This window comes from Etheostoma cragini, chromosome 19 (genome assembly GCF_013103735.1).
Source record: "Etheostoma cragini isolate CJK2018 chromosome 19, CSU_Ecrag_1.0, whole genome shotgun sequence".
Lineage (NCBI taxonomy): Eukaryota > Metazoa > Chordata > Actinopteri > Perciformes > Percidae > Etheostoma > Etheostoma cragini.
In genome coordinates this window covers 4058331-4071906 of record NC_048425.1, presented here as the reverse complement: position 1 = coordinate 4071906, position 13576 = coordinate 4058331, and the positions used below count along the sequence as shown (strand labels likewise).

The following is a 13576-nucleotide window of genomic DNA, read 5'->3' as shown; positions in this document are numbered from 1 at the left end:
TCCATTTATTTCATCTCTCCCTCTGTCTTTGCCTCATCGTCTCCCCATCACACTTCAAAAGGCAAGAATCACCCAGGCAACTCCTTTCCATCTGCTCTCCTCCTCCTCTTTTCTCTCCCTCCTTACAATTCAAAGTCCATTCTCATTCATCTGACTCTACAAAGTCTGTATTCTTTATCCAAATTTTCTTTTGTCCACTTTTAACTGCTATCTTGTAAGGAGCATTTGAGGCGTATTTGCTCCGTTTTATATTGATGTTTTTTATGTTTTAAAGTCCATTCACATTTGTGTTACTGAAGCTTACATGTTTTGTGATGTCTTTATGATGTCATCCCAATTTTCCATCATTCATATTTCTGTTGTTTTCTTTGACAGTCCCTGCAGTTATTTGTTCCTTTGTTTTTTTAACACTCAGGGATGCAATTTTGCTTCCGTTTTAAGTGGAAAATTGCTGCCGTTTTTAATTGTATTTGAGCAATCAGTACTCGGCATCTAGAAAGGAGAAGCATGCTTTTGTCTACTCTGTCTGAAATCAAGGACTCATTGTTACTAAATATTTCTAGTAGTAAATCTGCCCACAAACTGCATATTTACCGCGGAGAACAGAAAGCTTAAAGGGTGTTTTACAGCAGGTGCAGCCGAGCTGGCGTGTGCAAATGTGACGCCATGAAAGCACTGTAACTGTTTGTACTCCTGTGTGGTCGTCGCAGCACTAGTTGCAGTCTTCTCTTAAACAGGTGTGGCGCTAATGAGCAAAGGCTACCGACATTGCTATTTCTACGGACTAGAAGAAGAAGAAGAAAAAGGTAAACAACGCCAGCAGCATTGCCGTCAATGCATCGCTTTGATTCAATGACCTTCTTGGTCGGATCAAGCTTTTCATTCACCATAAAAGAACTCATCTTAACCCAGTAAGTTTACAAGAGAGACTTGCAGGCACTCTGAGAGTCCTCGTTCAGGCTTCCTGTTTCCGCTTTGTCCCGCGTTGTTGAAAAAAAATAGTGGTGCGCGCCCTTGGACGCACACTCAAAATCCTGGCGCGCAAATGACATCTGCGCCATTTTGACGTCACACTGGCGCACACGCTTGGACGCGTCAACTCTAAAATGGCTTTGACAGATGCTGCAAAATTAACTAAAGGGAGGGGGTTGAGCTTGGTAAACAGACAGTTCTGTGTCTCAAAATGATTAAACCGAACATAAGGTTATTAATTAAGGCTTCAATTACAACATACATTTTTAAATCTGTCACTGTCACAGCTGGTGCTGTACAAGCTGAGAATGCTCTTCTTCCTTCATATTAGGGTAGAACTGATTCCTGCTAACCCAAAGGTCTGTCTCGGCAAAATAAGCCATTCACAGAAGCTTGAAATGTAGCGAGATGGGGCACTAAATTGGATGAATTTACTGTTTATCATACCACAAATGAGACAAGAATTAGCGCATCCCATGGTCCCTCCGCCTACTTTTCTGCCACCAGGAGACTACTACTTCACCAAGCGGACCTTCAGTTTGAAAATATCCAGACACCCAAAATGTATTTTGGCACTTAAATGCACTAAATGGGTTTATTTTGATAGAAAATACTACAGCTCGTACCGGTCTTTTTTTCTCTTTTGTATATTTACTATTGCTCTTTAACAAAGCAAAAGCATTCCTTATCCGATTTAATCGATGGCATAATCGGTAGAATGCTTGATTTCTAAAATAACAGATGGCTGCAGTCTTACTTTATATCATATCCATCTTTTATTACTTAAATCAATCGATGAAGCCAGAAATGTTATGTATTCCATGAAAAGAGAAAAAGAGCTTTAGATAAACCAACTAAATAGTAGTAAGTAACAGATTTCTCCCTACCAGTGTTTTGTAATTGAACCCAATCCAACATGGATTTACTTCCTTGCTTCCCTTTTGATCTTAAACTCTATTGAGTGTCAAATCCTCTGCTGAAACACCTAAGCTTACACTGATAGCATTATCCTCCCAGTTCAATACCATGCTCTCGGTGCTCGCTTCATCACCTTACTCCTCCACGTCCTGATTCCCTCCTTCCCTGTTTTCTTCTACTGGGAGAGCTTGTTTCTTTTCTTTTCTTCCCCCCTCCTCCCCCCACCCGTTTCTCTTCTATTGCTCTCTTGGTTCAATTTAATTCCGTGGGCTTTACTGACACGGTGGTTTAAGAAACCCAAAATCACCAACATTTCCAAAGTGCTTTATCAAAGTGACAACAACAATGGAAAGGCCAACAATGGGAGAGAAATTAGAGTCAAGAAAATAAAAAAGGTAGTGGTTGCTTTTTCACTCACTTCATTTCTCTTCTTCTCTTTAACTTTTCTCTGTTTGCTTCTCCTCCTCCTCCCTCCTGTTCTCTCATCTGCTAAGCTAGCAGGAAAAGTGTTTTCTGAAGCTCTTGTGTCAGCACCACTGTCAGACCTGCACACCGCTTCCTGACTAAATATTATTACTCCCCCCCACCATCAGTTGCCTCTCTTTTTTCTACTCCTTCACTGCTGTTTTACAGCAGTTGTCTTGCACGTTCTTGTTCCTATTTTTTTTCCCAGCTTTGTATTGTTGCCTTGCTCCTTACTTCATTTTTTTTCTGCCACTTTTCTTCATGAATTGGTTTGTGATTCCTAATGGTTACTCGATAAAGTGAGGATGCACTAATGCATACAATTATGCAGGAACTCGACATCACCATGAAATTATGCTTTCATTTTCACTTAAAAAAATTGTTTTTCTACTACTTGCCATGTTTACCACGCCTCCCACCAAATACACGCACATGCAAACACACACAGTCACATCTCCAGGTTTCTCCCGGCAGAGTAATACTGAGCCATTAGCAGCATGAGTGCTGACATGGGGAGTTGTTAACAGGCACTTACACACACATTCACCACCAACACAGGAAATTACTCTATCATTTGCACCTACCGGCCATGGAAAGTCGGTTTACACACTCTCTAATACACAAACGCACACGTTCCAAACTAATCACTGTTGGGAGTGTGTACATGACAGCTACAAACAGATAAATCAATCATCTAGAACAAGAGCTGCAAGCTACTGAGTCAGGGATTATAGGCTGGCTGCTGATAGAATGAGGCTACTGCATGACAAAGTAATAAAAGAGTAAAGTCTGAAATCTTTGCCAATGTAGGTAAATGCTAAAAATAGAGCCTGGCTAATTCAATTAACAGCAGGGTCTAGCAGCGAGATTTGATAGTTCACATTAAGAAAGCACAGCTCAGCAATATTCTCAGATCAAAACCTCCCAGCGCTGCTTCATTAAAGTGGTCGAGTTGTGAGTGAAAATTTGGAAAATTAGGCTGAAAGTTGAGTCCGCTCTCATTAGATTCAGTATTGAATGCCTTTGAAATCAGTTACTTCTGCTCTTTAAAAAATACTTCTCAATTTTAAATATTTACATCTGTAGTAAGAACAAATGGATTTTGGATTGAGTGCCACAGAAAAAGTCAGAAAGTACTTAGACATCATTGGGCTTGGTGTTTGAGATTGGTTGACTTTCTCCACTCACTGTTTTCCACAATTCTGCTGCTACAGTTTGATTACTCAACTGACCATTCTCTAAGCCCAGCCCCACCTTAGTTAATGTTGCGCTTATGCAATCTACAGTTGCAGATTCAGCTCTCAAAAGTCAGTTTTAATTTTTTAAACAGTGTGTCCTTGACTTCAGACAGAGAAACACAAAAGCAAGCTCCTTCTTTCTAGTTCACAACTACTGATTTTTGATTGTGTCTAGAATCTAGACACAAGTTTTCACAATACTAGGGTTACCAGATGGTAACCCTAGAATTGTGAAAACTCTTGCGAGGCTCGCTGCCTGACAACCTAACCTTAACGGTCTTACCTCAACCATTGAGATAAAGTTAGGTTCCTAACTTTATCCATCTTGCCAGAGTTTTGCAAATCTTTGTTTACCATGGTTAGACAAAACCTTGACTTTCTCATTGCTAGCTAGCTATTAGCGCCATCTCGAGTAACGTTGGTCTCCAAATCTTTTAATGTGCAGGACAGAGATGCTAATTGTACCTTACACTCTGATATGATAACATCCAGAGCCAGATGTGGTGTTGTTTTGTTTTCTTTATGCACTGTAACTCAACAAAATTATGTATTCAGTTAATAAAATGCTTGGAGATATTGCTTGGTTACTCCTCAGTTCCTCAGACTTTTACAGTTTTTGAAAGACCTCCAAACTCTTTCCTTACTACATCCCCATGCATACTGCTTCAATGTAGGAGAAATAGCCTAAGCTTGACAAGCCTGCCATCGCCTAGTTATGGTTGCTAAAATGTAATTGGGCAATCACTGTTTGGGGATGGGGGTTATTTTATAATCTGACATGTTTGTACGTAATTGCTTTTCTCTAAGTCTGTGGGCCTGTGTGGTGTACTAACCCCCTACTCCTTCTATATTATGTTTTTACCAGCCTGGCTTAACAAAAATGTTTTCTCATTATTTCATTATGTTTATATCACTATTTTCCAGCTGATTTACATGTATGAGTGAATTTCTTCTTCAGGTTTTGATGCTCTAGGAGACCTGTTGAAGCCTACAATGCCCACACACACTGCACCTCTTCCTCCTCCTCAAATGGCCATCCATCCTGGAGGAAAGCTGCTAGCCAACGACCTCGACTCCTCTTTGGCTAACCTCGTGGGCAGTGAGTGTCGAGATACATGTGCACATGCAGAGGAATGTGTCCACAAAGGGGGAGGGGGAGGACAACACTTCACAGTATTTTAATGGTTGCTCAATTATGTAATCAACACTTGAAAGGCCTGGCCTTGAATGCATTCATACACACATCTACACTATCTTTCTTATGTAATCACTCTTATTAATTGAGCAGAAGGACATACACTGTTATTTAAAGATGCATACACTACTAAATAAACCTTTCCCTTTCATCTGGCAACATTTCTTTCTTCTTCTCTTTAGCCTCTTTTTACAAAAAGGAACCATTAAGTCAATCAAGTGTTTGCAAAACGTACACCTCTCTTCAAGAATAAATACAATTAAACATATCTCATCGTTACAAACTAGTTAAAAGATGATGTAAGAGAGCAAAGGTGAAGTAAAATCTGAGAGGAAAAACAGCATCAAATGCAGATATACTGGCCTGCCTGTCTATCATTTACTCTTTTAACTAATATCACTCAATTTCTCTGTGTTTTTATCCCTCCTCAGATCTGCAGTTTGGTGGGACCCCAGCCAAGAAGTTAGTGTCTTGAGTTGTGATGATACCTCTTAGTGTCGTGCTTGTAGGCTAGAAGATTACTTATCTCAGCTGTTGCCAGAATCCCTACCTACAGTCTGCCATCATATAACTTCTACTACTTAAAGTCAAAATCTAATTTATTATGAAGTATACAGTTGCTTAGGTTTGTGACAAAGGGCTTCTGTAGAGTGTTAAGAGTCAAAAAGACTGCTGCATGGATTCACATTGATGTTTCTCTTGTACTTGAGTCTTTAAAATTCATGATGTGCCTCATGGGGAAAATAAAAGAAAGTACAAAGACAAAAAGAATCTTCAAGTCAATAAGGCAGATCTACTGAATTTTGATCTTCCAAGACATGATTTCAGTGTTGTTTAGAATTAGCCTCAGGTTGAGCAGTGAAAATGATTAATACAAAAAAGCCTTACAACATGTTTGTTTTATTGCTCTGCTCCTCATTCTCCAGGCCAGACATGCAGTGGAACCAGTCTGGAGAGAAGAAGCTGACGGGAGGCCACAACTGGCAGAATAAGACCATGTCCACCACTCAATGGGGCCCGGCGCCCATGGCCCCGCAGCCCATGCCTGTACAACACGTGGTAAGGAGACACAAACAAGCACATAAACACAAAGACAAGGTGTCATGTGGTGCAGTGATTGTACAACGTGAAAGTTTCCCCTAAAAAAAATCCCACAAGGTATATTTAAAATCTTGCAAAAATCTTAAAGGATGATTCCAGTTTATTACAACTTGGAACCTTTTTCTGTAGTTTAGGCCGTCATTCCTATCAGTGATAATAACATTAAACTACCCATGTTTATTGCTGAAATCTGCAACATTACTAAAAAAATCACCAATCCTTCTGATTGTCTGTTTGAATGCTAATGTTTTTTGCCAGTGTGACATTCCAAGATCTCCAAAATAATGGCCAAACCTACGGAAATCAGAGCCAAGTTGTAACAGACCACACTTTTCTATAATTAGGATGCATCAAGGTGTCTGTAAGACCAGTTTAATGGGCGAGATTCTGGCTCTTTTAACTGTTTAAATACATTTTAAGTCTTTCTGTTCTCGTTTTTTGCTGTATTAAAGGAATAGTTTGTCATTTTAGAAAATATGCTTATATGCTTTCTTGACTAGAGTTGGATAAGAAGATCAAGACATTCATGTCTTACTATTAAACAAGCAACAAAGCTTAGCAAAAAGACTTGAAACCAGGGGAAACAGCTAGCCAGTTATATTGGTAACATATATGCTGGCATATATTGTTATATGCCATTAGTAAATATATTAAGTTTGGATCTTCAAAAAATAAATGTGTTCCATCTATCTACATGTGACTTGCAGGCACTTCGCTGATAAACATGTTGCATCCACTTAATGCTGGACTTGTCTTATGCACGTGAATGCTTTGTAACTTGTTTTTGTGTTGGTTTTTGTGAGCGTATTGGATTGGTACAGTAAATAGCTATCTGTGCATGCTGTGTGTGTGTGTGTGTGTGTGTGTGTGTGTGTGTGTGTGTGTGTGTGTGTGTGTGTGTGTGTGTGTGTGTGTGTGTGTGTGTGTGTGTGTGTGTGTGTGTGTGTGTGTGTGTGTGTGTGTGTGTGTGTGTGTGTGTGTGTGTGTGTGTGTGTGTGTGTGTGTGTGTGTGTGTGTGTGTGTGTGTGTATATATCTTGGCAGCCCCTGATCGTCCTCTTGATCTCTGGACAGTTTCTGGCTGACGAGGACAAACTGTCACTAACCCTCCGCTTCCTCTTTTTCTCCTTTTCCCCCTAATATCTATCTTTTTTATTCTCTCTCTCTCTCTCTCTCTCTCTCTCTCTCTCATTGGTGCTTTCCTTCTTTCTTTCCCCCTTCACCCCTGCTGTCATTCCCCCTCATCTTTCCGTCCTGTCCCGCTCATCCTCTTCATGCATTTCGTCCTTTCGTTTTTGCACCGTCATCCACTTATCTTCCTTCCCCTCTTTGCTTTTTTTTATCGCGTCTTTTGTTTTGCGTTATCTGCTCATCCTGTTTTCACCACCACACTGCATTTGACATCTGCCCGTCCGTATTTTGACTCATTGAAATGTACTTTGTTTCCGTTGCTTTCCTCATTTTCCTCTGTCACAACATCACCCTTGTCCCACTGCTTTCTTTATTTTTTCTCATTCTCACCTTCTCTTGGTCTCTACCTTGTCATACCTTTTTTTGCTTCTTTCTTTCATCATCTTATTTTCTTGGATTCTATCTTCCACTCTCACATCACTTTCTATGGTTCTCTACCATTTCCTGTGTCTCTTTCCCTCCTTCTCCAACTTTCTCCCTGTTTGTCTTCTTCTCTGTCTTTTGTCCCTTTTCCTTGTTGCGTCCTGATGCAGAATGGAATGTTCTATACTAGTTATGTAAGTACTTATCCCTGTTTAGTAAGACAGACTTCTCAATGACTCCTCTAATGTCCTTCCAACCTCCCTCTCGCTGTCTCCAACTTTATCTTGTTCTCTGTCCCCTCGTTCTTTTTTGTAGTCTTTCAAGACATTTCTTTAAAAAAATAAATAATGTTGTCCCTGCTGCAATTTCCACAAATAGCCCCCTCCCCTCTGCTCTGTCCTGCAGGCTAACGGTCTGCGCTTGTTATGTGATAAGCTCTAAGTGGGGTGCCCGGATAGCTCAGTTGGTAGAGTGGGCGCCCATATACAGAGGTTCACTCCTCGACGCAGCGGGTCCGGGTTCAACTCTGACCTACGGGCCTATGCTGCATTTCTGTCCCCTCTCTCTTTTTCCCCATTCATGTCCTCAGCTGTCCTGTCTAAAAATTATCTTTTTAAATAAACAAATATGTAAGCTCTAAGTAAACTGTCTGATACCAAAGTCCGAAAGAGGCCGCTACTTTTCTCCTCCTTCCGTACTGCTTTATTTTCAATGGTCAAGCCTTTTGTTTGTCCCTTGTACATCTTATTCAGGGGATAAGTCTGATTATATTCTCTAGTTTTCTTATTGTCAACAGATCATATTTTAAAAGACAAAAACAACACATTGGGCCATAAATTTACGTTTATCAAAAAACTATTTTACCCACACTGCAGTTTAAACCACAGTTGAAAACAATCACTGACAAATGCACTATTTAGGGTTATGTTTGCAATAAACTACAGTGCCTAGCTGTTTAAGGAAATGACTTAGCCATTCTACTCTATTTTAAATATTTACATCCGTATTGGTAATGAATGGACTTGGGATTGAGTGCCACAGACGATACATTGTTGGCTTTGGTGATTTTGTGGAATTTGTTGACTTTAAGAAAATTAAAGAACTTAATAAATAAAGTGCAGTGTTGACGTTTTGCAAAGTACCCATATGTACCAGTCTGATCTATGGGGATTAACAGAATAGCACAATAAAAAACAAAGTCATTGTTTTCTCAGCAAAACAAACAAAAATGTAATTTCCCTCCTTTATGGTACAACGAAAAAGTCTGTACATTGTGTGGTCAGCAGTGAACTGAATCCTGCCTTCAACGTACATTTTGCAAGACAAGCAAACACAAACAAAATGTAGCAGCACTGACCATGTACAAATAAAGCTTAGAGTGGAGGAAATATAGACATGTTTTAAAAACAGCTTGTGTAACCTCTACAAGCTGTCTTATGATAACTAAGTCATAGCGGCATGTGGCGGTAATATATAAGACATCACAGGGAGCAGAGCAGCGAATAACAAGGGTGTCATGCATGATAAGTAAAACTCTCACATTGGAGATTCCCGGCGAAAGGGCAAAGTTCCAACGATCTGTGCTCACTTGATACTTTAAATGCCAGCAAGAAATCCAGCAAAGCCTCTAACTTCTTTATCCTTCAGTTAACCATGCAGGTCATGTAGGGTCAGAACTTTGCAGGGGAAGCATAGAAAGAAGAGAGTTGCCTTACGAGTGATAGGGCAAAAGCAATAGCAAAAGTTCAGCTCTGAGACACGCAATTAAAGTTGAAAAGACAGATTTAACTAAAAACAGATGCACAGGTAGTAAGGGAGGGATAGAAACCACAGGAGAGAGGTTGAGCATTAAAAGACAGACACAAACAGATGAAACGAAAGCCTGATGCATTGAGGGCCAACAGCTGGAATGAAAGACAGATGGACAAAAGTATCCATACAGAAGGTGCAGTGGTGCATGAACAGCGTCTCACCTGCTCTGTTTTTCTCTCAGACGTCTTGTCCATGTTTAAACAATAAAAAAGTGATGCGCCCCTCTCATTTTGCACTTGACAGACAGACCAGTCAAACTCAGAGACAGATGGTTTGCTAACTAAAGCGTGGTTCAGGTGCAGATGAAAGTCAGTTTAATCTTAAATGATAGTTTTAAATACCAAGCCACTAGTGTATTACTAAGTGAGCAATACACTTATCTGATAGTCTTATCTGAGTCTTTTGGGTGGAATTGGATCCATGTTCTCACCTGTCTGGCTGCTGGCCATCTCTGCTGCTGCCAGAAGAGATCAAATTGATCAATGGTTATGATCAACTTTCACAGCCTGCTTCCCGGGGGCAGGAATTCAAAGCGGATGCCTGATCAATCACATTGATTACCTCCTAAGATCAGTTCACTGGTTCACCTGACCCGACCAGAAACCTTCTCTTACCAATTGCTTAGCAGAGCAACCCTTCCTGTTCTATATGTTGAAGCTTAGCTTTTCCATTAGTTTCCAATTTCATTTTTGAAATGACTTGACAAAATGCTCTACTCCTAATTTTGAAATCCGCATAAAATGAAGTAATACATCGTGCTGTAATTTATCACAACCTCACAGTATTGTAAATGTTAAAATAAAATCTTTAAATCTTTAAAATAAATTACAATTTAAGCACCAGAAGTCAGTATCTGAAAAACTGTAAATATAGAAAAAGAGACCTAATGAGGAGAAGATGTTGCATGAGGCATGTGGAAAAACGGTCACAAAATATTGAACTAATCCATCAAATTGATCACAGACATATTTAATTTTAGATTCAGTGTGACACACACAAATAAATTAAATTAGAAATCCTAAAACTTGGATAAGAATCCTCACTTTTGTTTAAATCTTTCTCAGTATCAACATAATCCAGTGATAGTTGTGATCTGTACATGTAAGGGTCCATTGCGAACAGGAACTGCTATTTCAGCATCCTTTTAAAAGTGCCAATTTTCCTTAATATGAACAAATATAGACTTCAACAACAGGGCCCAATTACTCAGACTGCTTTCCACAAACTCATTTTATCTTCTCTGTTCTGTATTTACCACACAGCTTGTTTGTATTTAAGACACAAACCTTCCATACTTTAATCATCTAAAATGCCGGAAAAGTATACAGCATTAAGACACAATTTACTCTACTGTAACAGACATTGAAAACACAAAAGTGCTGACATTATATCTAAGTAAAATGAGAAGAGCTTGCACATGCATTGGAACTTACTCTAATAGGGTTTGTCCGTACTCTAAGGACTGTTATTTTAGTGCTTTGCACTCTGTATGTAAGGACCACGTTTTGTGTTTTGAAGGTGATAAATTAGCAAGTGAGTTTGGATATTTGCATGAATAGTTTTTTACATTGAAAACTGAGATAAATCCATGTGTAAAACTAAACTCTTTTTTTTCATTGATCAACCAGCATAACGTGCTGTTGTTAGAAGCATTAATGAAGTAAGTGGTAGGGGTGGCCTCTAGCTCACCCAGTAAGAGCATTTCCCCCATGTAGGTTGAGTCTTGCAGGGGCCTGGGTTTGAATCAGACCTGCAGCCCTCTGCTGCCTGTCATCCCCCCCATCTCTCTGCCCCTGAATCTCCAAAAATAATCTTAAAAAAAGAAGTTAGCAACTAAAGGTTAATGATAGTGTAGTTTTATTCATCCAGGCTAAACACACCATTGTATTGCCTTGATTAATGCAATCCATCATTTTACGTAAGACCGCTAACGTAATATGTGATTTCACTCCGGTAATTACTGCATTTAATGGAAATATTTTACTTTTTTTTTCTTCATTTATGTGCACTGTTACGTACTCCAGCTGGAGACTTTTAACTGTAGAAGTACTTTTAATACCTCTGCAATGATGGGGACGTTATAAAGTCAAGTTACGAAGAAACTGCCTCAGTTGTCTCATTTACAATGATGGATTAGGTTTATGAAGGCAGCAACGTGTTTCTGCAAGCTGTTTTTAAATGGAGTTTTCTGGAAACCGTGGAAGCATGGGACTTCCAGGTGAGCAACCTGGACAACCTGCAGCAGAGCAAGCAGTCGCAACGTCTGACTGCAGCAAATACTGTATAAAAAATATGTGGTAGGGGGAGAGAAATCAAGCTGGTATTATCCTGAAACATCTGAAAATGTTTGCAGGTATTCCCAAATCCCACTGAGAAATCCAGATCCTTATTTGTTTTATTCCAGAGAAGCTGTCAAAGTTTCTGCCTCTGTGACGTGCACGCTGGTGAAATTACTGCAGGCGATACCAATCTCATCTAACATCCGTTAATATGGTTATAATATATAATATATTGCCCACTGTTGTGCAAAAGGCATCCTGCACTGTATCTTCACTTCTAATCTCATGCATTTGCTGATACGATACTGTTACACCCCTTAGACCCGCACTCCTATGAATTACCAATTTGATGAGCAGAAATCGGCGGCTTTGTTTAATGAGGATGTGCGTGGGTTGTGAACGCCAGCTACAAATTGCCCGTCACGTTAAATTTGAGGCCCATTGAGCCGTAGTGGATTTGATTTGTGAAGTAAGGAGGGCAGGGCTAAACGTTGTCCTATTGAGCCACCCCTTTAAAGCTGTGGTAATGATTGCTCCCAGTGGGATTCCACTAAGTACCTCTGCTGCATGCTGTCTTGTTGCACTCCTAATGTGCACACTTTATCAGCATTAAATGTTTTCTCCTTGCACATGCATAACACGGTGTTTATTTTTTTTATTGTGTCAGAGAGAGACAAAGGAGATGTTTGTCAGAGCTAAAGACACTACAATTGTCTGTTCTCGTGTTCATTTATTTGTTGTTATGCTATGGCAACTATGGTAGTTTTCCACATATGCATGTTGATAAAAGCCATACAATGTTTTACCCAGGAGTGTTTTTCAGCCATCTCTAAGTTGACTTTTGTTTTTCTTCTAGGCTCCGGCTCCCATGGCTTTTCCCATGACCACACCGCAAGTGCCTGTGTATGGAATGGTGAGTGTGTACAGATGCACAAAAGAAACACGTGGTACCCATACTTACGTAGTGTACATGCTAAATATTTACAATATTGGTTCATCTTTGTTTCTTGATACATTTATTCATAGTATGTAATTATTAATATATTTATTATTCATCCACTCTGCATATTTTATAATTATTAATAATATATTTATTATTCATTCGCTCTGACAAATGTCAGAGCATAATAACCAAACAAATCCTCAGCCAAAGGACAACTCATATTGGTGAACATTTCTCTCAGCCGGCTCATTTTCTACTGTAGTCCTTTGACGAGATGTTTTTCGACCACAGCAACAAGAAAAAGCAAGAAATTAGTTTAGTGTTGCTTGGATATAAAAGATGATCAGAGAACTTATGCTAAACATCCATAATGTAAATATATATCAACATATCAGATCACTTAAAGATCAATTTTATTTGGAGAAGCAATTATTTTGACCAAGCCCCATTGCCCACAGGTACCTACAGTACTTTCACTTGACTATTTACTTTTCTTTGTCTTCTCTCTTTCTCCACCTGTTCCTTTCCTACCTTTCTTTCTCCTCCTTTTTTATCCCTGTGTTTCTGGCCATCTTGCTGTCTTTCTCACTTTCTTTTTCTTAATGCTTCTCTTACTGTTTTTCATCCTTGTGTCCTATCTTTCTCTATCTCAACCCCTTCCCCTCTCGCACGCTCTCTCTCTCTCTTGCTCTCTCTCTTTCTCTCTGTCTCTCTCTCTCTCTTTCTCCAGGTCCCTCCCCAGATGGGTCAGATGGGCGGGGTACCAGTGATGGCTCCTCAGCCAATGATGTACAACCAGCCTGTTCTTAGACCCACTAACCCCTTCGCACCCATGCCCGGAGCCCAGGTCAGCTATCCTGTACTTGTGCATTCATACACACAAAACGACACCTTTGCAACTGAAAAGGTATTTAATAATAAAATGTAATAAAAAACTGTTAATGTAGCATGGTTTTCAGTAATCTCATCAACTTGTTTTGTGTTTTATATGAGCCAACTTGTGAAGTCACAATTTTATCATGTTGGAACCAGAGTCACCCAAGAGTTAATTTTCTTGTGAATTGTAACAGTTAAAACTCCTTATAAGGTCACAATTGGTA

At 39.6% G+C, this 13576-nt stretch overlaps 1 protein-coding gene across 12 annotated transcripts in view; it reads left to right on the top strand.

Moving 5' to 3' along the window:
• Positions 1-13576, top strand: part of si:ch211-200p22.4 (phosphatidylinositol-binding clathrin assembly protein) — a 104410-nt gene that overhangs the window by 84993 nt on the left and 5841 nt on the right. For 8 of the 12 annotated variants that reach the window (XM_034857107.1, XM_034857116.1, XM_034857112.1 and 5 more), the window contains 6 exons: positions 4552-4692; positions 5220-5250; positions 5715-5847; positions 7613-7636; positions 12390-12446; positions 13207-13383. In XM_034857107.1, the coding sequence (XP_034712998.1) occupies positions 4552-4692; positions 5220-5250; positions 5715-5847; positions 7613-7636; positions 12390-12446; positions 13207-13383 (563 nt within the window). The remainder of the gene's footprint in view (positions 1-4551; positions 4693-5219; positions 5251-5714; positions 5848-7612; positions 7637-12389; positions 12447-13206; positions 13384-13576) is intronic. The other 4 variants (XM_034857110.1, XM_034857114.1, XM_034857115.1 and 1 more) reach the window with 3 other exon arrangements.